At 36.9% G+C, this 27,995-nt stretch overlaps 1 protein-coding gene across 7 annotated transcripts; it reads right to left on the reverse strand.

Annotated features, from left to right (window-relative positions):
- Positions 1–46: 46 nt before the first annotated feature.
- On the reverse strand, positions 47–27,964 carry SH3TC1 (SH3 domain and tetratricopeptide repeats 1). 7 transcript variants are annotated; one of them, XR_013774408.1, is made up of 18 exons: positions 27,830–27,929; positions 22,520–22,771; positions 20,110–20,184; positions 17,851–17,978; positions 15,307–15,412; positions 14,957–15,100; positions 14,114–14,282; positions 13,732–13,805; positions 12,730–12,925; positions 11,643–11,770; positions 9,493–9,534; positions 6,252–7,937; positions 5,710–5,890; positions 3,669–3,819; positions 2,422–2,506; positions 1,926–2,071; positions 841–1,037; positions 47–622 (listed from the first exon to the last, which is right to left on the reverse strand). XR_013774408.1 is itself a non-coding variant. In XM_079307019.1 (18 exons), the coding sequence occupies exons 2-18, from the start codon at positions 22,725–22,727 to the stop codon at positions 392–394; spliced, it is 3,990 nt and encodes a 1,329-aa protein (XP_079163145.1). In that variant the 5' UTR covers positions 22,728–22,771; positions 27,830–27,964; the 3' UTR covers positions 47–391. The 7 variants fall into 7 exon arrangements, 4 of the variants coding, with proteins under 4 accessions (XP_079163145.1, XP_079163144.1, XP_079163147.1 ...); XR_013774409.1 differs by having other exon boundaries at positions 1,926–2,076; XR_013774410.1 differs by having other exon boundaries at positions 2,384–2,506.
- Positions 27,965–27,995: the final 31 nt, after the last annotated feature.

The raw sequence follows: 27,995 nt of genomic DNA on the forward strand, positions 1-27,995 counted from the left end.
AGTAATAAAGCTAGGTCAGGCAAAGGAAGCCACAATTCATATTGAGTGGTTTTTCTTCTGTAACACTTTATTAAATATTTTTCATTGCATCTGTGCATTAATCATTTTCCAGTATCCATCAAGGTAGAAAATTATAGCAAAGAAAATTGTAGTTTAAAAAAGAGGCTTAGGCTTTGGTTTTAGTTCACAGACTGATCCTTAAACAACAAGTACAAGCAGTTTCTTAAAGACAATGAAATGGAGTTCACTGTCATATAAACTGGTAATTTAGTCTGGGATGAGGAGCACACAGATAATGAGTCATTGAATGCAGCCTGCATCCTCCTACAAAGGCAGTGCAGTATTTCCTTAGGTACTTCTGCAGTAGTTGATCTGCGTTTTCCAAAAATGCTTATGAACTCTTATAACACTGACCAGGAGCCAAATTTATTCTCCTTACATTCAGCTCTGTTGCAAAGGTTCTTGCCTTTTGGTAGAAGAAGAGAGACATTTCCCGATCCACAAGGAAGTTATGGTAGATCACAGCAAGTCTGGTGTAAATCTTCAGTTGAGCTCGTTTATTGCCCAGGTCCATGGCAGCAGCCAGTGCCAAGTGGTAATAGCCAGCTGCATCAAAGGGATCCTGAAATAAGAGGCTCAAAGCTAGTACAACCAGTGCAAGAGGACTGCAGAGCTCAGGTTTGTGAGAATCTAGCAAGAATAATACAGATTCTGAGCTTTTGAGGTTTTCCCACTTTACAGTTTATATTCCAAACCATAAAACCAGAAAATGGCAAAATCTGATTCTATGAAATATTACTCAGTTTAAAAATTTGCCAATAAGTTATTAAAATTCCTTACCTTAAGGTCATAGAATATGATGTCTCCTAAAATTGAGTACACCTTAACATAATAGACTGTTTCCTCCTCAAACTCCAGAGGAGAGGAGCAGAGGGACAAGGCCTTTAAATAGAAGTGTTCAGCTAGTTCACAGTGACCCAAATGGTGATGGATGGCTGCCAGGCGATGGTAAGCTATTCTTTCATTTAGCTGATTTCCTAATGAGATAACATATGAGTCAGGATAAAAACAAAGAGACAAAGTACTCAAAATTGTGCTACTTTAAAAAAAAAATCTGTATTGAATTTGCTGAGCTTTTATTGAATAAAAACACATTTGCTGAAAAGATACATGGTAAAAACCTGCAATTCAAGAAAAATCCTATGGAATTTCTGAATTTCCTCCCATAGGATTTGACAGTATCTGAGATTTTAGGAAGTAACTACATTTATCTCTCATGTATGTATTATAATACACACACACACACACAGTGTGCATACTTAAAAAGAATACAAATAGATTATTATGAAAGAAACTAAAGAAAGAAAGTTAATGGGGTTAAAGACTCTCTTGGCCATCCCAATACATATTTGACATGAAAATTTACTGCAAAAAGATTATTTTCAGACAGATCAAGTTGACTTGTCTGTGCTTCTACTGAAGGTTAAGAAGGCTCTTAATCAGTTGAACAGCTCCCACATTTGAAGAACAGTAATTTTGAAACAAGACCTATAATTTTTGATTTTTCTGTCTTATGTTGGTTCACAATCAAGGCTGTGGGCAAATCTGAAAGTATATGACACTCAAAAGCCTCTTAGGACTATATTATTAATGAGTATTGTATCTAAGCTCTTAGAAGCACACTCAGTTTGAACCTAAAATTCCAGGATTGATTCAGTGTTTTACCAAAGATTTTCCATTTGATCCTAAGTTGGAAGAGGAAGCAAGAAATTGCTCATTCTTGAATAGAAGCAAAAAATAGCAATTATAGCAGTGTTATGAAATCCTGGCAAGAAATTACTGAATGCAAGGGAAAAAACCTTTAGAGTTCTGTTGTGCTTTTAGAGGCATCACTCATACTCAGCTATAATGGAAATTGTTCTTACCTAAATTTACACTGAGGACAAGGGCTACTCTTGCATATTCCAGACTTTCCTCATAAACCTTCAGATTCATCAGCAATTCCACCAGCTTGTTGCATAATCTGAGTTCAGTGGTTTTGTTGCCAGTCTGAACAGCAAATGGGAGAGCCCTGTCCTGAAACACACAACATCAGCTTAGGTATGGCTGAACCCCAAGATGTGCACTGACAGGCTCTCTTTTCTATCAAATGAGTTAACTTCTGGTTTCATTTTGCTCTCTGCTTAAAAATTCTTGCAACCAGAAGAATTTTGAAACAAGTGATTTGGATTTGAAACAAGCAATATCTACTAACATCATGACAAAGCATGCAACAGGTTATAAACAGTAGGCTGAGAGGTTCAGCTTTTGGTTCAGCATTTGTAGAATACCTGCTATGGCAGGAGGTACATAACTATCAATGCAGCAGAAAAACTGCACAAACCCTGTAGAAAGTCACTGCTTTCTCCTTTTCCCAAGTACCATTGAAAAATATGTCTCCAGCAGCTTCAAACAATTCCATCCCTAAAATTGGATCTCCTGTGCAAAGAGCAGCATCCTGAGCAACCTGGAAAGAAAACAAGGAATGGGGAAGGAAAGAAAGAAATTAAATCTTGTTTACTTCATGGTTAAAAAATCATAAGTATTAGCAATTTTTTAAAAAATCTTTTTATTATCTTTCCTAATATAATGATGAGAAAGGCTATATTTGAGGTGAACATGCTCCTTTTTGGTATCCTGTCTTTGAACAAGCCAGTGGCAGGTGCTGAAGAAGAAACAAAAGCCTGGTTTCCTTTTCCTGGCAGTAGCATCCTGCTATCTTTGTCAGCACATGACATTCTAAAAACAGTGTATTTGATAGTTGCCACTATCAAATTAGATCAAATATATCATAGAAATAAATTCAAATTGCAAGTTAGATATTGCTAACTTCATATTTAAAAGTCTGTGAACTGATTTCTGTAAATAAATGCAAGTCTACTGTACTATTCTTATGGATAAATACATGTCTTCTTAGCAAAAAGGATTTAATGAAGGATATCATGCAAAGCAAGAATACCAGGGTCCTCAGTTATTGACAGAGAAAATAGTAATGAAAATGTGCCTTCTACGTAAGCAAAGGTTAAGAATCTTGCTCTGGCTTTGTCTTCTTTAGTTTTCAAATTGAATTCAGTTAATAAAAGTCCTTCTTCCTACTTGAGCACAGAGGTGTGGGACACGTTTCTTTGCTCTCACAGGTGAAAAGACAACAGCAGCTCCAGCTGGCTCTGTGTCATGCTGGGCATGGCCAAAGAAGGAAAGATTCAGATGCTTCTGAAATGCTTCCTAAAGAAGCTGCTCTGTTTTCCTGGGAATCTGGCCCAGAAGCCAGCATGCTAAGGTGATTATTCTCTGTTACCAACCAGCATGTAGCATGCATGTGTTATATAATTGCTGTGGTGCTGTAGAGCTGTTTCTTCAATGGTGCTGAAGAAACACTCAGAATTAACAGGAGCTAAGAAAGGTCACTGCCCAAAATCCTTCCAGAATCAAGCAACGGATTAAAATGGATTACCAGTGGAAAATGCTGAGACTTTCCCTTCACCTGCTGAGCATTACAAGAACGGTGGCACTAAATGATCAGAACATCAATTGGCAAAATATATGGAATTTTTACATCCATTTACTTACTCTTTCCATGCCACTGAACACTGATACCATGTGCATGCCTGTAAGTGTTGACAGCATACCTGAATATAAAGATCCACAAGCTCATTCTGCCTCAGAACATAATATATTTTTCCTGCCCGGAGCCAAGCATATGCCTCCTTCTCTTTTTTCTGGAGATCTATAAATATTCCAAGGCTTCTTTTGGTATATTCCAGAGCTGCCCTGTAGGCCCTGAAACAGGGAAAAGTGTTAATCACAGAAGGGTTCTTCAGAATTGCAAATGGCATTCTTCATAGTAAGAAATGTTACTTTCTGTTTCCCCTACTTAACGGCACGATTATAATTTCTCAGCTATATTACACGAGTAACTAAAGGACTTTTTTTTTCTTTTTATATACCATCTATGTTTCCTGTTAGATTGTTACCTGTTATATCATTGTATAAATAGGTTATATATATATATATATATATAATTATATTATTAATGGATACATTTTTCCTGTTATATTTTATATTATTTCAAGATGGTTTATGTGTCCTTCCTCTGCCTCAAACTTGTGGAAAGTAGGCAAGTCTTTCCTCAGCTTTAAGTCTTCTATTATTTATGGGTTTTTCCTAAAAATATCAAAGAAATTGCATTTTTTAACCATCTAGACATCTGACCTAAGTGTAAATCAGACTAATCAGCAATTGTTCGGAAAAAAAAAAAAAAAAAAAAAAAAAAAAAAAAAGAGAGAGAGAAACTGGGAGGAGATTTGTAGGGAGAGGAGAACTGGATTACCAGATTTATTGATGTTATGATGCTCTATACCAGACATAGAAACCCTGGATGTCTTAAATCTTTCTCCAGCTTGCACTAGACTCCCATCACCTTGACCCAATGCTTTTTCTTCTGAGCACAAGACACAAACATATTAAAATAGAATGTGACCTGCACAGTTATGGTATCAGAAGAGCTGAGTTTCCTTGTTATTGAGGGCAGCTAACACAAAGAATACTGAGATACTGTGGTCTAATACCATATTGAGTTTGTGCTATTATCTGGTAGCATGCTAAGGTTATACAGACAACATCTGGGAGCCAGGCTCCTGGGATATACAGATTCCATCTATACAAGCACATGTATACTACAAGCACAAAAAGCAGCAGCTTCTCCAGCTAGTGAAGTTTTTCTGCAAATTCCAGGCAGATTGAAATCTTAACCAACTTCTTTGTCTTCAGTCTCTCCAAAGGATGGTCACCAACTACACCATTACAAAGCCCTAACAAAACAAAATATATTGGGTGACCTACTAAGCATGTAAGATGTTCAGACTACAGCCACTTAAATCTAAAATAGACATTTGTTCTCTTTCCATGACTGAGAATGTTTTTTGCATCCTTACTGAAGCAAGCTTGAATCTTGATCTGAATCTAAAGTAACTCCTTGAAGTTAGAAAAGCAAGAAAAAAGCCAGAAAAAAATCAGACAAAGCAGCCTTAAAAACAGACTTAGAGAAACATTCATAGAGAAAACCAAGTTTCCTCAGCCCTTGCTACTATAATTTAAAGTGTGCAGTTTGTTGTTTCAATAGAACAGAGCAAAAAATAGCGATTTGGAAAATAAGAGCAATAGAGAAATTTCAGAAAAGTAAAACTATGCAGGTTTGCACATTGGCTTCATACTTATGTAAGCTTTGAAAAAAAAAAACCTTCCTCAAAGAGAAACACTTACATAGAAGCAATTTAATGCCTGACCTGTTTGGAATATGTGCTTTGGTGTCTCAAAAAAGTAAAAAAAGGTCTTGCAAAAATCATTGAAAACAAATCACCTGATATAGCAGGCATCCAGAGCTGCATAACATACAATAGGTTTAAAATGTATTTGCATAGATTTTAAAAATGAGTTGGTTTTTGAAGTAGTGCTAATCCATGCAGAACATCTTGTCTCTCTTGAGAAATTATAGTTACTTACAAAGAAACAAGAAATTTCTCCATTAACACTGGACTTCTCAATTCTGATCAGAGAGGCAGAGAGGGAAAAAAAAAATCAGTCACATTCAGCTTTTGCACAAATTTAGATCCTTTGCAGGATGGAAAAGTTAAAATCAGAATGAAAGGAAAGTCAGTGATCATGTCTTACCTTTCTGTTCCTAAAGACAAATAAAGCTGACTAATGGTTTCCAAAATTTGTCCCTCCAGAACTTTGTTGGACATCTTTCTGGCTAAAGACAGTTGATATTCATTGTAGATGAGACACTGAGCCTCATTGGGAGCAACTGTACTGTAGAACTGACACAGAAGTTTAATTGCTTGTAGTTGACCTAGGAGAATGCATTGGAAATATGAATATGAATCTCTGTTTTAAAATGAAAATTGATTAATTTTAAAATTATTCATTTTCACCATTTTTCAAGTTACAGCAGAGATAATGAAAAATATAGAAACCATTACAAGAATGTCCCACTGCCTTTTCATTCAGCCCCAAAGTTAACAAAGGTTAGAGGTTGCTTCAATCTTCATTCCCAAAATAGTAAGAGTCACCTTACCTGCATAAGCTGCCTCAGTCATGGTAGGAAGAATAACAAAGTAATAAATGCATCTTCTAAATACAGATGTAACATACATGCATAGCTAACATTCCCAAACAGAGTACATTTTGTGACTTATAAAAGATATACTCACCCTCCAGATGATTTGTCTCTATTGCAACTAAAAGAGCCCATTCATAGTAAAACCTTCCTTTCTCTCTTTCAGTTCCACCAACATAATAACATCCCAGCTGAAGGAGGACTTGGATGAAGTCTTGACCACAGTCCATAATTGGAAGCTTGGAGAATAGCTTAACTGCCCTGATAAAATAATGTTCTGCCAGCTTGCTGGCTGCTGCATGCAGGCAGAGTGCCCCAAAATTAGCCAGGGCTATGGCTTGGTTATGAGTCATGTCAGTCTCTTCTGACAGACACAGTGCTTTGTAGTAGCTCTCAGCAGCTGCTTTGGTGTTATTTGTCTTTTTCAGGGCAATGGCAAGCATGTTATAAGCAATGCCGAGTTGCTGAGGATTGCTCCATGCAGAGCCTACAACAGCATTTAAAATGGCTAAAGCCACATCATATTGCTTGTAAAGAATGTATAGCCAAGCAAGTGAAACCAAATAGTTGATGGTTTCCTCTGGCTTAGCAGAAGCAGAGTCCAGTGCTTTCATCATGTAAGCAATGGCTTTTCTGTACTGTTTGTGGTGGCTGTACAGCTTTGCTAAGCTGAGATAGAGAGTGCTGCACAGTCCTTCCTCCTCATCAGTTAACACAGAAGAAAGTGCTTGTACGAGGTAAGGTGCAATTTGGGATGGGAATATTTGTCTGACTTTTCTCAGGCCATATAGTTTGGGAGCATTTTTGATGACTAAATCAATCCTTTTCAGGGAATCCATTAAGGTTATGGAGCTCTGGGGAGAGGTAACCTTTATGCAACTTAATACAATGTGTGGCAAACACTTTTCGTGGTAGGACTCTGCCAGTTTGAAGTAACAGTTGTTGGATAAACTGTTTTGTAAACCCAGGTGATTGAGCAAGAGCTGAAACCTTTCCAAGAAGGGCAGTGCCTCTTGGTGTTGTTTGCGTGCACTGTAATGTTTTGCCAGCAGAAAGCAAGCCCTTGCTTCTGCATGTTTGCTCTGGCTTAGCACTGTCCTCTTCAGAGCATACTTCAGTATGTCTGACTCCAGGTCAGCACTGCAAATGTAGTTGGGAATTGCCATCAGAAGAGATGCAGCCTTGTCAAAGATATGAGTGCACTTTTCTTTGTTCTTCTGGGTCAAGTAGATGACGGTTAGATTTGTATAAAGAGCAATCACAAAGTACAAATCACTAAACTCTCCAGCTACTGCTCTCAATGCTTCCTCAAAATACACCCGAGCTTGGGAAAACTTCAGCTTTTTGACACTGAGCCTGCCTAAGAGAAAGCACAGCCTTGCTAGTGCCCAGGACAGGCCTGCTTTCTTTGCTGCTTCCCTTGCTGAACTTAAAAAACTAACCAGTTCTTCTTCTTCTAAAAATCCATAAAACATGCGGTTGGTAAATGAATAAGATAAATCATACAGGCTTTTGAAGTTGCTCTCATACTCTTTCCTATTTAAGAAGAGTAACAATGGTTCAAACATGTCAGATGCTTGAATATCTTCTTTACATATGTGGAAACAAGGCCCTTCAAGTAGAGGCAATATCTCAGTCTTTGAAGGGTCAGAAGATTCCTTCTTTTCAGCAGCTGCATCTTCAGCCTGAGGGGCCTCCAAGTTCTTGAAGTTCTTCAGCAATTCTTCTATCTTGCCATTCTTGCTAGTGGATCCTGGGCTAGAAGGTGAGCATAGGATTTCTGAAATTTAAAAATAAATTACAGATCACAACTTCCTGTATGCATGCACACTCTATCAAAGACCTTTGATAGACCAACTACAACATTTTTCAGTGAAGATGCTGTTACAAAAACATTATGTAAACATACCATGATTTCTTAACAATATGTCTAGGAGACAAGCCAAAGGTGTAAAAAATAGCAAGGAGGGTGAAGAAGTGTAGGAAACTGGAGGAGTGGGAATAAACAGAACTTGCCACATTTAAGCAGGTTAGTGATCAGTACATTTGTCTAGCCAGGCCCTGGGCCTGATCCAACACTAATCCAGATGAAGCTCAGCATTAATTCAAACTGCCTTTTGTCTGTGTATACTCAAAAACACAGTGTATATTCTCAGTTCTCTCCATGTGTATATGAACAAGAGACCTGCCAGAAAAAATACAATTCAGACTAGCTGGTAAGATCTCTAAGGAGATCTAGTAAGATCCAAGATCTGAAGTGGAGGCTGGGTGAAGGGCCCAGGGTCAGGGCATAGATGCTGGTTGGACTCAAGGTGTGAGGGAAATGGGAATTCAACCATTCAAGCAGAGTAAGGGTATGCCTATGTAAGGGTATGCCTATGGGAGTAGGACTGTGCTGTTTGAGCTGGTGAAGTTTCACATGGGTGCATGCAAAAGTTCTGTTCTCTTGTCCTGTCCTGTGTATTGTGTAATAAGATTTCTCCTATCAATCAAATATCAGCCCTGATTCTCTGCTGGCACAGATTATCTTTCACAAAATTACTAATTTGCAGCAACTGGCAAATGTGCTGTGGCCATTGATTTAAATTCTCCTAGTGAAAACATCACTGAATACCTTACAGATATAATAAAGAAAGGTATGCCATCAATTCTTAGTCCTCCCACTGTTTTCCAGCCCAGTAATAGGGCAGGGATTAGGGCTGGAGTATATAGTCATAGTCAGTTCTAAAGTTTACAGATGGAGATCAACAGGAGATTGTTGAAGTTACAGATTTAGAGCTCAATTCCCTTAGAATCATTTCTGAAACTGCAGCAGAATCATAAATACAAAAATTGTTGTTTAGGAAAATGTAGTACAATATGAGTAATGATAGTGACAGCTTTGCAACAAAATGCCAAAGGGAAATAATTCTGCATCCTCAACAAAATATCTCCTTTGGGAAATCTATTTCTGGGACGAAGTTTTCTAGTAGACAAAAAAATCTGCTGGAATTCAAGCTCAGCAGTTGCCAGGTGCCCAATAAGCAGTATTCTGCCTTGATAAACAATGTGGAGGGGCTGGGAGGTGATGCATGTGTGCCACATCAGTGAAAGTAAGTCATGCAATTTGCAGTTGGATAGCAAATCCTAAGAAAGACATTTAATATCAGTGAAAACTCACAGTGTCTAACAGAAAACCTAGTAAGAGGTTAAAGCAAAATCTCAGAAAGCAAAAAATGAGAGAAGAAAATTAGCATGTGAAGAGACATTAGAAGAAGAATAGCTGGCAAAGACACCAAAATATCAGAAGTCTCATTAATTTTATGTAAAAAAATTGTATCTGTATGAAGTATTACCACATTCATGGGGTTTCTGAAATTCAGGTTCTTCTAATTCATCTGTAAGAAAGAAAAAAAATAATATTAGCTATAGTATCTTGGTTATTTTTCAGCTTCAAATCTCCTAAAATTAGGGTTTATTTAGTTGATAATTCTTTATGTCAGAAAAATTTTATATATTCTGGAAATTTAGAAGGAAAGAAGTACTCTTAGACCCAAAGCTAACAGGGACTTACCCTCCTGTTGACACAATTCATTGCTTCTACATGGCTATATAGCATCAAGCAGCTACCTCTGCTCAGTGATGTGGGGAGCAAATCACAGTCAGAATTAAAGCCAACCCTCCTGCAGGGGGGAGGCATTTCTGCTGCATTTAAATACAAGTGGGCAGCAAAGATATGACCATTCTCCACAACCCACTCATAAAGTGAGATAAGGAGCCCTTAATATTTTCAATGTCACTCCCTGAGTGATGGGGAGAGGGGTGGGAAGGGAAGTTATTTAGCATTGTTTGTGTAGATAAGTATCACACTTTTGTAGGCATTCCAATAGTAACTGGGCAAAAAAAAAACCAAAACAAAACAAAAAAACCACTTATTTTAAAATATTTATCTTAATTCTGTAGACATTATAACTATAGATCTAGCTTTACATTTAAACATAGCACATCTGTAGAGCATTTAAGAATTGCTGTTTTGTGTAGCAGATATTTCTCAGTTGTCATGCTGCATTTCAGGAATATTTCTCTGTCTTTCATACCCTTGATGCAGCAGAAGTGGTACTGAGGGTATGAAAGACATACAAAAGCAGAAGCTCACAGACCTGAATAGCTCCATTTAAGCTGGTGGAAAGCTACTTTATTTGCCTCTGAGAATGACCTCTCACTGACTGTTTAGTTCTGGACCTCCCTTTTATAAATGCTTTCCTGACTTTGGTGGATAAAAGCCACAGATGTTTACAATAGTTGTAACTTAATACTCTAAATATCTAATCAGGGAAGTGCTCATAAGTAAATACTTCTCAGTAGATTGATGTAGAATTGAAAATCCAAGTAGTCAGTGAAGTACCAAGTGCATATCAATTGAGCTGTTTAAGGGAAAAGTGGTAAAGATGGTACAATGGGCTGGGGAAGATGCAAAAGAAAGTGCTACTTACAAAGATTAAAGAGGAGATGTAGTGAAAAATGCACAGCCACAAAAATAGCAGTGTCTCCATTAAGCCCATGCAGTACCTTAGAGGTTTGAGCTGTTTTTCCCAGATTCTCATTAGAGCACAGGAGGTGAGATGTGGAGGCAATTTGCACATTGCCAGGGCAGGTGTGACATGCCCTAGTTACTGTTCACACTCACACACACACTCTGAGTTGCAGAATTAAAACCAACACACCCAACTCCAACCTACACAGCAGCATCCTTTCAACCTGGAGCCCACAGGTCTCTCAGGGTGGCACTAATGGAGATGAAATTTTGTCAGATATTGGACAAGCATATGCATCACCAACAGACTGTGGTGGAATTAAAAAAAAAAAAAAAAAAAAAATCACTGCCTCTCTTCAGTTCAGCAAGACAATTACATCACCTTGCCTCACAGTGAGTCTATAAAGGTGAAACCCCAGTTATCCCAATTGCTTATGCACAGCAGAGAGAAATAACAGCTGTTATCAGAGATGTTTCTACAGCTAGATTTTGCTACTTTTCTATACCTTTGAAAATTAAATCAAGCATGAAGAGGTGTGTGTTTGCATTAGCTGTCAATAATTATTATGCTGTGCTGCCTTTCCCAAGATGCAAAGCCAGCAGTGTTTGGGTGAACATACTGCTTTTTATAATGCAACCATGTGACATTATAATTTATAATTCAGTCATGTAAAAGCTTGGAGAATTCTCAATAAGAGAGTTTTTAAAAGCCTGTTGTTTAAATTCCCTCAGGAAAAAGAAGAAAATAAAGATTTACAAATCCTCTGCTGGGAAAAGTCTTGAAACAGCAGAAAAATAGCAAAGATAATATAAATAATTTTTTATATGCCATGTCAAAGATCCAATTGAATACCAAGATATTTTGAAATAGGTGTAAATGCTGGGATGTCATTGAAAACATAATTTTCTAACAGGGGTATAGGAATTCCACATGTATCTTGTGCAGTAAAAAGGAATAAAATTAATACTTACCTATTCTATACACAGAGCAAACATCTGTGATGGAGGTCTGTTTCAACAAGTTTACTACTTCTTCGAAATTTTTTTCTTTTGAAAAAAATGAAAACTCTTCTGCTTCAAGAAAATCCAGATCTTGTGGTCTAGCAAGGAAAGGAGTAACTTTGAAGGTGCCTGAAAGCAGATTTGGCTTGAGGAGCTCATTGCATCAGTCAAATATAAACTTGTAAGAGAAACCAATATAATCTTTACATTATAGGTTGTGGTATATTCAAAATTAGTTTCAGTCAATTTATAAAATGTACATATAAACTGGTAGTAACTATGCTTACAGCTAACAGTTTCTGCCATATCAAAGTAAGCTTTATGTCAGTGTCTTTGTATAGCATTTTATGAGAGTATTTGTTAGAAGCATGAGTCTTGAAGGACTTTATGGTATTGATTTTCTGATATAAGCTTAAAGTTACATATGAAATGGACCTGCAAGCAGCATTTAAGGATTCCTTGTTTCAGCATGAAAACAGTTCAGGCATATTAATAAGAGTAGCCTATTTTCATGGTGCCAATGCATGATGAAATACACCCTTTTTAGAGGTTTCAGTCTGCTTTATTAGCAGTCATTAAAATTAAATTAAGGCATATAACTGAGGGTACTATTAAAAAACAAAACACAGTTCTTGGATGCTTTAACATGGATCTTGAGACATGAGCAAGAAAACCTTCTGCAAGGATAAAGCTGCTTGGATCTTGTGAGCCAAAGAATAGAAACTGAACCAATATAAAAAGCCCAGCAACCTCTTTTCCCAGGAAGAAACTCAGCTACAGACTAATAATACATCTAAGACTTCATACTCCAATTCTTTTGCAGTTTTGATCGATATATGTTAAGACAATTTACATTAAAACAACAACAAAAACCCCCAAACGAAACCAACCAAACAAAAACCCCAAAAGAACCCAAAAAAAAAAAAAAAAAACCCACCATAAAACAACAACAAAAACACCCCAAAACCACACCCTGAATTTTATGTTCAGCATTTTAAAACTGGGATAAAGACACTAGGTGCTTTTTGTTTATGAGATATAAATATGTATCACTCACTTATTTTGAGATAAATCCAGTTTAACATGACCTGTCTTCACAAAACCTATTTGGCCAGTAAACACATGTTTTCCAAGAAACCATTCCATGCATTCAATGAAGTAACCAAGGATCTCAATTTTGTCCCCTTCCTGGAAACTCAGCTCTTCCAACACAATACTTTCATAATTCATCACAGCTAGACAGGATCCCATTGCTGTGTAATAAGGAGATAAATAATATTTGCAGATAAAGTCATTTAACAATAGAAATGCACTTAATAGAATAGCAACTCAGCAGAATATATTTAGCAAAAGACATTCCTGGAACCTGTGAGTTGAATATCTGCTGTGGCAAGATTTAAAGCATCCAAACCTCATTGATTTGATGATCCATAAATAGCATGAAAATCCTCATTTCCCAGCCATTAGAAAGCAAAGCTTAAAATATTCTCACAATTCTACCAGATTTTATCATGGAGCAGCAAAAAGAAATGCTTTAAGTCCTTACTTTCCCTGTTAAAAAGGCCTCTGAACTTGGGCCAGAGTGAAGCACTTGAACTGCTTTTGAACCAATTTGAATGATCCCTGTGGGATAAATATGGGTATATACCAGTCAGTACAGCATTTAAACTTGACATCATGGAAGAAAATAAGCCATATTTACTCTCTAACTTCAAATCATCTATATAAGTTTTATTTCTCTGGTAGTATGAGCTAAAGCAGCCATACATGTGGAAGATCTAGAATTACATTGGTGCATTTTCTGAGACATCCTCAATTGCTTAGTACTTTGTGTAGTATTTAGGAGGAAAAAGGGGAAAGACAAGACTTTAGAGTTTGACTCTTTAGAGTTTAATCTTAGACCTCTCACTAATTTTAATGTAAACTAATTTTGAAAGCTGTTTCCCTGCTCCAATACAATGGAAAAAAAAAGTTATTGAACTTTTAAAGTCTGTTCTAGCAAAAGCATAGAGTACATTTGGGATTATTCTAATGCTGATATTTGAATGAAGTTTCTTACCAACTTTTTTGATGGATTTAGATTCATTTTTATAGGAAAAATCAATGGGATTAGAGTATCCTTTAAGAAACCATCTGAAAGTAGAAAAAGAAATTGAGGTTAGTGTATAGAACACTTCAGTAAATGTTGTGACAGTACAGTCATATTTAAGATATAAATGAAAACTGATCTGTCTCTCCCACAATTAGCTTTCAATTTCAGGACTGCCCATACACTTCAGACACACTTATGCTTAGATTAATATTATAGTTAAAATAATGCTACCTCAGGAAAAAAAACCAAACTGAGAAAGTCATGCTGGTTTTGCCTGCCCCAGGTAGAGGCATCTCTAATCAGACAGATGAACCAGATGTAGATGAAATAGGTGGAGTCAGGTACCTACTGATGGAAAGGCTCCAATGGCTCCAGAGATGCATTAGACCACAAGGGTCTGTCACTATCCACAGATCCACCTGTTACATCTTCAGTAAAAGCTTCAAAAGAAGTTGTTTCATTATCTGTAACCATCACCTTTCGTATTGTATTATCAGGATATATAACAAAAAAAGATCCTAAAACAAAAGCAGTTGAGCAGATGTCATTTTATGTCATGTTTTAGTGCCATATAAACCTTAAAACTGGCTTCAAGAACATCAGTAATATTCATATAGAAATCAATCAAGAATTTTCTTGCTGATCATCAGATATTTATACATTTCTGTCTAGTGTCTAGTCTTTGAGTAACAAAATTAAAACAAAACAAAAAAAAAAAAAAAGAAAAAAAGAAGATGATGTATTAATGAAATAATGAAGCCTCTGCTGCAGTTCTGCATATTCCTATTACAGAAACAAATCATTCACCTGTCCTGTCATCCTGTCTCTGGCAGCACCAGCAGGTGATGCTGTTTAGGAGAAGCACATGAGCCTGGCAGCTGTTTATAATCCTTCCCCTGCACATCTCCAGAGCCTGCAATAACATCACGTGAGTTGGAATGTACATGGCTCCCTAATCCTTTTGGTATCCATTTATGTACCAGGTGCACATTAATTTCTTCAATCCCTTCATGATCTCACTGAACCTAATCCGTGTTTGTTCCTTTCTTTTCTCTTTATAATGTACATCTGGAGTGAGTAAATTTAAACTTCAACTTCATTAAGTATTTGAATAGGTTTTAGTGTCTGATTTGGGGATTCTAAATAAAGATGCTTCCCTGAACCCAGCCTTAGCATGTCCAATCTTACTTACCTTCCTGTACTAGCAGACTTCTGTACATCAAATTTAGCCATTTTTCATTTATACAGACTTCAATGCCTGTGTCTTCCTCCTCTTGGGAATATAGCCAGAAAGACTGGTCTAGGAATAAATTCTCCATGCAATGATTTATAAAACCTAGGAAAAAGAAAATCCAATATGTTTTCTTTGCCATTTTACAATATTACACAAAAATAAAAACTTTCGGAGAGTTAGAGACTACTCCATTATTACTTAATGCACAGTGTATAAATCACAAAATTGTGTTCAACAATTTTCCAGAAATTGCATGCAGCTGAATACAAATTAACATCCTGAACTATTATATGGTGAAACAACTTTACCCAGTGAGTGGTAGGTTAGAAACTTCCATATTTCTTCAAACGTTTTAAATGTCACCACAATTAAATCTTGATCACTGTGAATAGACAGGAGTCTGGCAGAAAGCTCCTAAAAATCAAAACCAATACTTTATTTACAATTACACCAGATTTAAGCACAATTTCTCACTAGGCAAAACTCAGGCTAAAATACTATGCATTAAGAAGGATTGAAAAAATAATCCAGGATTTTATCTGTATGAGATATCTGTTCTTTAATATAAAACTAAAACATACAGGGAGCCAAATTTTCATCTGGCTCTTGCTTAGCAATTGTCCCAACAGTTTCAGTGAGGTTAATTTACAGAGAAAATAAAGAGCACACTGAGTGGGACTGAAGGTTTGTCTAGTTCAGAAGTGTCTATGTATAGTCATGCATATCACCATATAGTCAAATGTATATATACAGGCAAGCACATAGTAATTGTTTCCAAGAATAACCTCTGGACAGAGTGGTTCATAGCTTGGGAATGCCTTTGCCAGACGTGGGAATTAATATTAAATAGTGGAAAGGAGCTAGTTTGGGGTTATTTAACTTGAAACTTCTCACTTGATCACTGTAAATTTTTAGGTTCTACAACCTCATTATGTAGATTCCTCTGAGAGCACTGTACACACACAAAAAACACAGCTCTTTTGATGCAACTTTGAACCTGCTTTCTGGTATTCTCTGTCTTTATCCAGGAGAGATATTGAATAATTATTTCCCAGTTCACTCTTTTTGGGTTAAAACAAATATACTGAAGTACTATTTTTCTTTTTTTTAAAGATGCAATAAGGTCTTTTTATCTCATTTGTACTGGTTCCCATTGCTGGAATAGCATTAAATTACACTTTTAACAAAGATAAGCAATGGTCATTGTGGTAATGATGAATTTTAAACTATTTTAAACTATTCCAGAAATGCTAAAAGGAACAACTACATAAACCTTCAAATAAGTGAAAGAAATACACATTTTGATGGATTCTAGACAGAGAGGGGTAATAGTCCGGTTGCACTCCAGTTTGTAGCTTAAAAACAGGGCTCCCTAGTGATGCTGGCTATTGCCTTTCAGGGAAATACAAAGAACTGTGTAATTTATGAGAAGTATCTGAATCACTGTCTCAGCGAATAAATCAAATGTAAAGCTAACAGGTATGAAGCTACTGTACCCTTGCTGCCATCACATTAAAACTGAAATGCAGCTTGAAAAAATTGAAGGACTGATCAAAAAATTGATTCTAACTCAAGAAATTGTCCTCATACTTTCTCTATTATCTAAATGAGATGGAGCTGATCCACTTGTTTTATAATTTTTACAGCACAATTTTAAAATATCTCTGAATTAATTCTATTCAACATCCATAATTTCAACTCACACAATCTGAGCACATTAAAATAAAATTCCAACCTAGGTTTTTTGAGCAAGCATATCTCATCACTGCTTTGATCTTCTGCATGCACCTTTCTACACTAGATTACATATTAATGAGACCCTGAAATCTATTAATAAATTGGCAACACATGCTAAAGTATGTCAGCCTCAGGGGCTTCATGCTCTGCCGGATATCAAAACAACATTCTAACAAAACATGATCAATCTTTGCTTCAAAACCTTTTCCAATCTGTTTCTATTAAGGCCATTTGTTTGCTCTTTTCCTTTGCCTCTCAATCCCATCTTCCTTCCTCCATCTCCCTCTAAGCATAATAGAGAGCAGAGAAGCAGAAATACAGACTGTTTGCACAGCCACAGAGTCAGCAGCCTGGTGGCAGGGTAGTCACAACATGTGAAAGGAAAATGGTGCAGAAACATGGGTCTGTTTTAGTCAAAACCATAACAAATTAAGATTTCAGTAGTTTTGTTTGCTGGTGAAGAAGGCTGGATCCCATGGCACAAACAGAAAAAAAAAAGACACACTAAAGGTTAAACAGTATGATTTCATCTTTTCTTCAAGAGGGAGGAGGAGACTAACATTTATTCAAAGTAAACTTCATTGGTTGTAGAGGACAGGTTTCCCATACACAAAAAATTAAAGACACTAATAAATTTGGCCAACAATTGTATCTAAAGTTATGGCTGTTTAGCCCTAGGAAGTCCAGTGCTTAGGCTATTCTCTTTCAGACTTCCTCTTTGGCTTAGCAGTGAGCTTCCCAGGAAATTAGCATGCCAAGTAACTCCGAGTGTCTAGAAACTGAAAGGATGAGTCAATACAAGGGCAAATTAAAATAAATCAAATCCTTATTATTTCCCTACATGTAAATTAAAGCAGAAAAGAAATTAAATAAACTTGTTCAATTACATATTAAGGTAGGTTTATTTATTTTGCATCAATTTGATGTTCCAGTCTTTTTCAAGAGTTCAATATTTATATAGTCCCTAAATATTTTTGGGCCACAGATAACTGGTGACTCAAATTCAAGCACCCAGCATGTAGATGGAAATAGGACCCAAATATCTTGCAGACTATTTCAGTGGCACAGGGGATATAATCTGAATAAATAAAACGATTTCCAAGCAGCTGACTTACACTGAAGACAGTCATCACCTCCTTGCTGTCATTTTCCAGAAGTCGGAGCTGCCCTCTGAGCTGTCTTTGGAGCTTGGGATCAGGACATCCACTCTTTCTTTTTACCATTGTTAACTTCAAGGAGATATCTGGAGGAGGATATCCAAGCTTTGTGAATCAGCTTTGGAGAACCAGAAAATGCCTCACAATCATAGAATACACGTTCAGGTATGTTTTTTCAGCCTCAGAGACAGGCACACAGAACACTGATCTACTGCATGGTTCTTTTATGTTTTTATTATCCTACAGGCACAGGAGCCTAGCATGAAACAATTTTGAGAGACAACAGATAATTATGAATGGAGAAGAAAAAAAAAAAAGAAAAAAGCAAGTAGATTGGTCATTTGTTAATTTAGACAGTTCTGGGCATTGCAAACATGCCCAGATTTCCAAATAATCCATGCATATCAAAAATCAAAATAAACAGATACTGTCATCCCCCAAAAAAGCCCTGAACAAGAATAGATAGTGCAGCATGTTATAATCCTTCATACTAATCTTCAATTGATAGCTATCTGGCATGTCACCCACGTTACTTCAGAAAGCTTCTATACATCAAATATTGCAAAAGCTGTTTCTCAGCTGAGCTGGTTGAACAGTACCAAGTTAAATAGTCCAACTAAGAGCTCTCTTAGATGATTTTCCCAGCACATCTGAAAGCAGCTAGATACCTATTCCCAAGCTCTGGGCATCTGTTCATGAGAACCTTTTACTACAGCTAGGGCTGCAGCTCCAGCCAGCTCCTCTCACATAAAGAGGATCTTTGATAAAGCTGCTTTCATTCCACATTATTCCATTAATTTAGCTCAATAACAGTAAATCATAGGTTTTCAGACACCCAGATGGGCACATATAAGCCAATAATACCCAGTCAGGAGGAATTCCAATTGCAAAGTATGTAACTAGGTCACACTTCCAGCAATATGGGATGTTGTGCATACTAAAATATTCCGCCTCCTCTGAGTTTCATATTTTAATCTGGTAAAATAGATGCTTTTCACATTCTAGTTTAATATGCTGTATCTTAATCTGTTTTCAGAGGGCTTCCTATGCATGTCTCCAGGAGTTTTACCATGGCTTGCACCTAAATTACTCATTACTTTAAGGTCAAGAAGGTGGCTCAGAGATATAAACCCGTGTTACTGAATTACAAGGCCTCTCCCTTTAAGCTGTGGTCATATAGTCAATTGTCAGTTGAAAGAACACAAACTAGAGTCTCTGAATGTTGCTCAGATCACTGCTAGAGCAGAATTATTGACCTTTTCATTTTATCTGAAAACATAAAACATACTGGACTAACTTAAAAATGTATATGTTCATTTTACATAATCAGATTGGTTCTGAGGTAAATACGTAACAGTAGGCACACAATCTAACTTTTATAGAAGGTTAATAAAATAATTATTACATTGAATTAAAACAACAGAAAAACAGCTACTTCTGTAAAAAAAAAAATCCTATAATAATGCCTTTTGGAGATTAAATATGATCTAAAACCCCATTATAATCTCTTGTCTGCTTCTGTGAGCCTTGACCCACACCTCCAGTTACAAAGAGCCCAAATTCTGTACACGTCAAGACAAGCAGATACATAAAGCACTAATAATTTTCCTAGAAATAAGCATATGCCTGGGGAAGGCTATCTGCCACTGATGTGATTTGTCAGGTCAAGCCAGAGAGCAGGGAACAGCTCAGTGCTGGTTTTGATGGCACAAGAAGGGAAATGTGCCAAGACCCTCAATTCACAGTGCCTGCCATGAGCCCTCCAGAGGTGAACCCTACTGAACCCACTTACTGAAGAACTGCACCCAATTGACACTTCACTGAAAATACACGATTAAAAACAATAAAAATAGATACTTTGAAATGCCACAAACTTTAAAAGCTAAAAATTTTAAAGGACTGAAAGGGATATGTAAAATAAGCCATTAACTTTTTATTTGCTTAGAGCTCTCTCTTTTTTTTTTTGCAATGTGTATACAATATACTACATAAATTATTTCTTTTTTTTTATAGCAGTTGCTCCCTCTTTTTATGAGAAATTCTCAACAAATCTTATGTACAAGTTAGTCACTTCACAGCTACTACAAAATGCATTATAAACCTTACAGGAGTGATGACTGCAAAGGCTGACATAGTTGAGTTGTCTCAAAAATAAAAAGTAAGCAATGAGAAAAGCATTATAATATAAAGATAGGATGAGGGTAAAAAATTCCTTACCAGTTGGAAAATTCTCTCCCTGACTGGGAAGGGTCCTTGAACTGACATTCATACATTTTTCACTTGGAGAACACTCTATTATGAAAAATGAAAGCAATGGTTATGTGCCTTTTCTCAGTTATATAAATCACACTGGAAAAAAACCAACAAAATGCCCCATGCTTTCAAAGCATTTGATGGATCAGATAATCTCTAAGAGAAAATGAATATTTTCTCCCCTTCTTACTTTATAATTTCCAAACTCCACAAAAAATATCTGCAGAATATTTCTTTGCTCCTGGGGTAGAGAGGGAAGTTAAATCTTTATTGCACCATTTTGATGTGAAATTTCAAGATGGAGAATTGGTGGAAAGGCAGGTCTTCAGGAAACAGAATTCTCATTTAGGAGGGAGCAAGGATCAGATCTAATTTTCTCTTCCCTTGCACCTGTACTAAAAGTGGCTCCCACTGATGCTTCAGTGGTAGAAATTGCTGCACTATGTATTAATTAATACATGGAGAAAAATGACTCTTCTCTTTATCTGTTCCATGTGTATGTAATACTTGTGAGGGGGTACTGTAAAATCAAATGATTTGAAGCTTCAGAAAAATATCACAAATAAGGTATGTTTTCTATTAGTAGCAATCTGCTTTTTTACTTTGCCCATATTTCTTCCTGTCCTTTGGGGAATGATATTTTCATGCTGATAAAACACCCACTGCAAGCACTTCCATGTTCTCAAGGCTCCCTGGGCAAATATCAGTGAAGACAAGGCTTCATATTTCTAAGAATAAAAGCAGGAGAAATAGATTTTTCATTTTTAGTAGAAAATTTCTGAGGCAATTTTCATATATCCCAAGACATTAGCCTATGAAGCTCTGCTTTAAAAAAAAGTCTAATATAGCAGGGCATGGTAATTTCCAAACATTTTGCACGTTTCCTCAAGTGCATCTATGAAGGTATGGACAAAGTAATACAAATAAATAAGGGTACTTAAAACAGTTTCCCCACATCACAAAGAAAGCAAACAAGCACTAAAAACAATGTCTGTAAGGCCTATTACTAGCACACACTAAAATTGGAAATTGAAATCCCAAACACTTTAGTTTTGTAGGGTTTTAGCTGGGTGTTTGACAGAAGCATTGGGGTTGGGGTTTTATTTATTTTCTTAATATGAACTTTGTGATGTTTGTTTCTAAATATAAATTTGATAGTACTCTCACTGCACTGCAGGCTGACTGTGTTTAGGAAACATTCTTAATTTATGTCCCCTAGAGCTTCTGGAATTAGATTTACCTGTAGTTCTGCTTTTTCTGGTTTTACTCACAATTATAATCACAGAAGTTGTCAAAACTTTAAGAACATGCTATCATTTAATAGTTGACAAGGACAATAAATTATTATATGTTTTTGATATGTAAACTATTATCACTATTATTTTGATATTAAAAACTATAACTTTCCTTGAAAGGTAGTTATCAAGACATTAACATCCATTTCTATGACTTGTCCTAAAAGTCAAAGGCTACCAGCAAGCATTTGAATTACTCATCAGATTAATTTAAAATAATAGTTTGCTGGTAAGTTTGAGTAAAAGGGTAAAAGTTAGTACAAATACAGTTTGAATATGTTTAAACTGTTTAAAATACTATAACTAGATTCAAAAACTTAATACAAGCTCCTTCTTAGTGGTATGTCTTGCATACTTCTTGGAAAGCTAAAGAGCAACTTTATACTGTCCTGAGATGCTTGTACCTGGTCTTTGATTTCAGAAATATTGCAGTTGTGAGCAGAAACACATTGTGCAAGTCATAGGGCATGTACTTTTAAATGAAATACTTTTTTTATGTCATTGTTTGAAGTGTTTTCACATCAAAAAAGCTCTTGAGCCTACTGTAAACTAAGAGCCTGGCCATTGCCACCTACCTATGTCACTCCACTCCTCTACCCAAAGGGTCCTTCTGACTTGTATGATTTTACCCCACAAAGTAGATTTCTTTTGCACAAAGACAGTACTACATCATGTACTACTACATGCAGTACTACTACATGAAAAAGGAACTTAAAAAAATTATTAAAATAGAAACTTGGCTTCTTACAGGTACAGCAAAAAGTGCTAGAAAAAGAACTTATATTTCAGTACCCTGGATATTGGGTTCTGATCATTTTCATCTCCTTTTATCTTACTATAAGATAATCCATTTGCCTGCCCCAAGTGAATTTTGGTGTAGTTTGTTCAATTATCCAATCTATTCAGTGTTTCTATGGAGGAAACATAGTTGTTTATTTCATTTTAAAAAAAGGCCATCTAGGTTTTGTGATTCTGTGAAAAGCACATGGCAGCTCTCAGTTTGTGCACCATTTAAAAAACCACAGTAATTCAAGCAAAGGAGAAGTTGGAAGCAGAGGATGTATTGTTTGAGGTCTTACCCATTTGTTCTTGCAATGTGTCCATCCCAGCTGCATCCCTGAGAGTGCTGATGGCAGCTTTGCTCTCCACATGTTTACAGTCACACCTGCACATTCCCTGCTCTGGTTCTTCCCTCTCCAAGTTCCTGTCTTGCTCTCCCTCCAGAGCAGGGACAATGGTGTTCATGCTGACCATAGATGTGCCACCTGCCACTGCCAAACTCTCCATAATTTGAAGTTCCTCACAGTGACACAATTAGCATTATCAACAACCTGAAAGGGGAAAAAAAAAAACCAATATTTTTTTCTAGAAAGCATCAGAAAAGATGATCATATTCAAGAACTGTCCCTCTCCTGCAGGAGTTATTTGTAATTGCAATATGGATTAGATAATTTCCTATATGCTTATTTCAGAGAACTGTTGTGTAACACCCAAATTTATCCCAGAAAAAGCTCCTGCAATGAGGTGGCATCACTGCTTTAGGAACAAAGCAATAGACTTGGCTAACAGCAACAATCCAAGGCCTGAAGTGAAATGTACTTGTGCCCACTGCTAATTATTCATTCTTGGCCAGCTGTAAAGCAGAGCCTCCCAGGAATAACATCATTCACATTAACAGAAGAATTGAAGGGGAAAAACATCATTTTCTGAAGGTGACAAGAATGGAACAAGTACTGCATGCTGAATTCAAACAACAAAGAGCATTTATATAAATTCAGCTAAAGAATGGATCCTCCACAGGAACCTACTGTTCAGAAAGACAGGCATCCAAGAATCCAAATATTACTTCACAGCAAAGCAGAAAAATGAAGCCCTGCTGAAGCTAGAGGCTGAGTCTGGCAGCAAGACTCCACTTGGCATGATCAGGAAGAAGGAATAGAAATGGAAGTAGAGCACAAGGGGCTGCAAGCTTCACTGCTCCCTCCAGTCACTGAGCTGAGGCATCCTGCAATCCCACTTCTTGGGAACAAGATACTTCAGGGCCAGAAAGATGCAGTCAGACCACCAGTCAAAGCATCCACAAAGGAGATGATTCACATAGCCAGAACATGCCCACTGATATTTACACCCTTTTCCTCAGTAGGCTTTCACATGTCTCTAAATGATGTTTCTTTGATCCTGTCATTTGGATTTAATCTAAATTCCTCTGTGTATACTCCAGCCATAATAATTAACAAGCTACATTGTGATCTTCAGGAAGTTTCATCTCATTTGTTTTCCAGCAGAAACTGGTTAAATCTGAAGCTGTAGATGAAAGATGCACTTCTGCTCTGTAAAACCCTCAGACTAATGCCTGGTCACTTCGTATCCACTTATGATCATCCTTTAGTCTGGTCAAAAGATGTCTTGCTTCTCCACTTACCATCCAATGGGGTTTCCCAAAGTACATGGTTCTGGCTTTTTTCTTCACAACCCCACCTTCCAACACTTCTTGCCTTTCAAGCTTCACATCATAGATCCCTAAACCTGAGCAGACCAGGCACCATCAGCTGCCAGCAGCCTGCCAGGGCAGGCAGGGAAGCACACAGGACAAGGCAGGATCTGTCTGCACAACCTTCCACTCTTTTACAGTCAGTGAAACCTTTACCCCAAATGAGCACTTCTTGAAAAAACAGTGAACTATATATAGACTGAGGCAAGTTATGCAATTATAGAAAATTAATGAGGTATAGTTACAGGTTGTATGACCAGCTCAGAATTAAATCAAACCATGTCTACCACAAGTTAATGAAGTATGAAGAAATCTAGGCTGGATTTTGCTTTAATGCCTTCTTTGTCCCATTTTGCCATTTATCTAAAAGTGCCTTTCAGAGTGCTGAGGCTGACTTTCAAAATATGCTTTTGGTGCTGCATCACAGTTCTTTATATTAAGCTGTGTGTAAAAATTCATATATGCACCTACAAAACACAGGTGGTAACTCAAACACGAGTAATTTTTATTCCTTCTCTCACAAAAGAACATTTTCATTAACATCTTTGGTTGGCACTGAAAAACTGCCTATCAGACTTGATGACCTAGTTATGAATTATTAAAAATGAAGGCCCTGCCAAAGGCCAAACTCACTTTGCCAGGGATTCGTTTTTCCTATTTATACAGCTCATCTTTTCCTTGAAGTAATGACAGTAGGTAACATCATTCTTTTCATTACTGCACCTGCATTATATGTCATGTATTCCAACTTTCTCACTTAGGAATTAAATACTTTTCTCCACATAATTTGCAAATAGTATCTCCTGCTGATGAAGATGTATTGGTATTGTATTGGTATTAATGACAATTTAATACCAAAGGAGGTTGTTTAAATTACATTGTTCTATGAATCCAAAGCCAGTTGCTATTTTTAGATCAGGATTATCCTTAATCCCAGAAATGAAATTCAGTGTTCAGATTATTCATTTTTTTTCCATAAGCTCCTATCCACAAGCAAAATTATCATCCTTCACAAAATTTAGGAAAACAAACGTACTCTGACTGGAATTATTAGGATTCAATTGAATTGGAGAAGAGATACTAATAAAACTGTTCATGTCTTCAGCATCTGCTGTTAAGGGTAATATATATGCAGGTCTGTGAATGAACTTAGAAAATTTGATGCTGTAAGAGCAAGCAGGACATCTGAGCAAATCAAAATGGATATAATCTGTTTATTAAGAAGATTCAGTCATAGAGCCTAAGCCAAGGGAAAAAAAAAAAAATCAGAATGTCCTTTTGTTTTATCTGGGCTCTTCCAAGATGCACTGAAGAAAAACTCAAACCTCAAACATTTTTAGCAGCCTTGTTCTCCTCTCCAGATTTCTTTTCCATTTTTAATGTTTGTCTTAACCACCAAATGTCAACCCATGTGGCTTTGTGTAAGTACTGAGAACAAAACAGTCAACTTCCCTGTAGCTAGGGCCCTCATCTACCTAGGACCTTCTGAATGTGCACCTGGTACTTAAGTGTATCCTAACTGACACAAATTGGGTCCCAAGAGATAAAGATTTCATAGATATTTACATTACATCTCTACTTTTATTATTTGCCTTTAACTATCATGTAAATACTCCAAAGTACTTACAAAGCTACTGTAGCAAAGCTACAGTGTAATTACCCTATTTATTATGCTGATGCTTTCTCAATTATTAAACTTTTCCACCACAAATTAAAGCAGATTTAATGGCACAGAACAAGAGAAAAACATTTGTCCAATATAAAACAGATTTAGAAAATATTAAACTGCAGTGCTTGAGTCACTTTCATTATTAGAGATGTTTCATAAACCTATAATGCTAGTAAGTATAATGGTTAGTTGCTAACTTACCATTTGTTGATAGCAACAAATACAACATTAGGATCTTCAAGACTGAAGATCTAGCACTCACTATATAAAGTTTGTAATCTCTAACTTGTTCCTACAATCTACATTTATGTGTAAATTATGTGTACTGACTAAGCTTTTTTTTTTTTTTTTTTTTTGTAATTTAGATAAAACTATTTTTCTCATGCTCCTTGAGGCTTGACCAAAAAATTCCTATTTGGTGCAGGATGTTGGCCATAAAACTTAATGATCTTCCTATTTTTCTGGACCCAGAGCCAACCTCTACCCAAAATGAAAGCCATGTGGTGAAGGTGGGCACTCCCCACTGCTCAGGGGCCGCTCAGTTTCTGGGCAGCAGAGGGAGGAGCAGCAGGAGCTGGACAGCTCAGCACCTGGAGTGCTCCTGGGTGCTCTCCCTCTGTGGCCCGAGCTCCCTGGACACTGGGAGTGTGTCTGACAGCTCTGGGTGCTGCCCCACAGCCCTGTCCAGGCTTGTGAGGCTCAGAAGGTCACTCCACCTTCCCTGTCCCTTCTCAGGGCACAGCAGGCAGGAAAGGACACTATCCATCAGTGGTTAAACATCAGGTGGAAATGAGACACTGTTTTTCCTTCTGGAAGTTAAATGGAGTAGTTCCTTTATCATGCTTTTCTGTGTGTTGCTGCTTCCTTTTGGCTGAGTGTTTTCAAATCCCAGCTAATCAGAAAAACAACATATAGCTTGAGATTTTCCATGTAGGCTGAGTGTTGTTTTTCTCCCCTGCTTTTTATTATTTTAAGAGGTATTGTGGATGTCAGGAACACCGATTCATTCCCATTTAAAGAGTGATGAATAATAACATTCATGAAGCAGATTCTCTCTCTCCTTCTAAAGTTATATTTCTTAGACTAGGACCTGGTATACAAGAATGGGCTTTATTCAAAGTAATTGCCCAAAACCTGCATGCAACACAATATATTTTTCATTCATCTTCTTCCCTCTAGGAGCCTCAGGACAATGTACTAATGACTTAGTTATTTTATTCCTTCCTTCCAGTTTCAACTAGCATATCACATCCTCTATATTAGGCTAAAAACATCTGAAAGCCAAGATCATTACAAACACTTTCCTTGGAGAGTAAATCACAGACTTGATCTCTATGAAATTCAGTCACAGGCAAAAATGTAAGAAAAAAAACCCGTGTAAGATTCTGTATAGAGAACAACTTTTATGCATTCCACATAAAGGTAAGTAAATCTATAATCAGGATAAACAAACTTAGGAATCTGAGTGCTTTCCAAAAATGGAAGATTGACTCCTTTATCACGGAAGTAACTTCAGGTTAGTTAGCAATTCTCAGTAAACAATGTTGCAAGAGGTATCATTGTTCCCAGCTGGTCTACAAACAAAACAGCCCTAGCAAGATTCAGAGATGTAATAGATGCCTTTCAAAGCTTTAGCCCTCTCTATGACTAATTTTCTTTTTATCTCAGTAGCACTAAAATTTATATATTCCTTCCTCAACACAGCTCTAAAAAGCACCTTAAGTCCAAAATTTCCAAGTTTAGATATGGAAAATTAGAGACTAAAATCCTCAATCTCATAACTGCTTAAAAATAAGCATAAATTTCAGTTATGCCTTAAAAATCAGATCTCTGTTAGAAAGCTATAAAAGGCATCTGTGAATCTCAAGTACTTCATTCTGAGTGCTAGATGTGACAGAATTTGGCCTGTGGCAGATAATGCAGAGGAATAAAGTAGGAGCTGCTGCTACTGAATTGCACTCTGCTGACACCACACTACCTAGAAGAGGGAAACAGAGCAGCACAGAAAATCCCAGCAGGTTCTCATAACTGTGACAGATCACATTTACACATATTTTCCAGTGATTTCATTATGGACACACCAAAGAACAGAATACTACCGAAATTACCTGTTTAACTGGCTGCAATTCCAACACATTGACAATAAACCCACAGTCAAATACCAGACCAGAAGAACCTAAAAGAGAGCAAAAGAGGGAGATGTAGGCATAGAGCACAGGACTTCCCTACCTTTTCCAGGTCTGATCCACTGTAACATGCTGGTAAAGAGCAGGCAGATCCCTGCCTTTCTCAGCTCTGCTCAAAACTGACTCCAGCACAGCTCTTCCTGTTTGACCTTCTTATCTTTCCTGTTGATTGCACAGCCTGGCTTGGATGGGGCCAGTACAAAAAGTTG

This window comes from Erithacus rubecula (genome assembly GCF_903797595.1).
Source record: "Erithacus rubecula genome assembly, chromosome: 5".
In the NCBI taxonomy this organism is placed as follows: Eukaryota; Metazoa; Chordata; class Aves; order Passeriformes; family Muscicapidae; genus Erithacus; species Erithacus rubecula.

What these genes read in the sequence shown, in the direction of transcription:
- SH3TC1 (XM_079307019.1), bottom strand. Translation starts at nt 22,727, where the DNA reads ATGGAGAGTTTGGCAGTGGCAGGTGGCACATCTATGGTCAGCATGAAC. An exon ending in CACATTGCAAGAACAAATGG is followed by an intron (nt 20,185 to 22,519) that starts GTAAGACCTCAA and finishes TTTTCATAATAG; the next exon opens with AGTGTTCTCCAAGTGAAAAA. An exon ending in TCATATTCTATGACCTTAAG is followed by an intron (nt 623 to 840) that starts GTAAGGAATTTT and finishes CTCTTATTTCAG; the next exon opens with GATCCCTTTGATGCAGCTGG.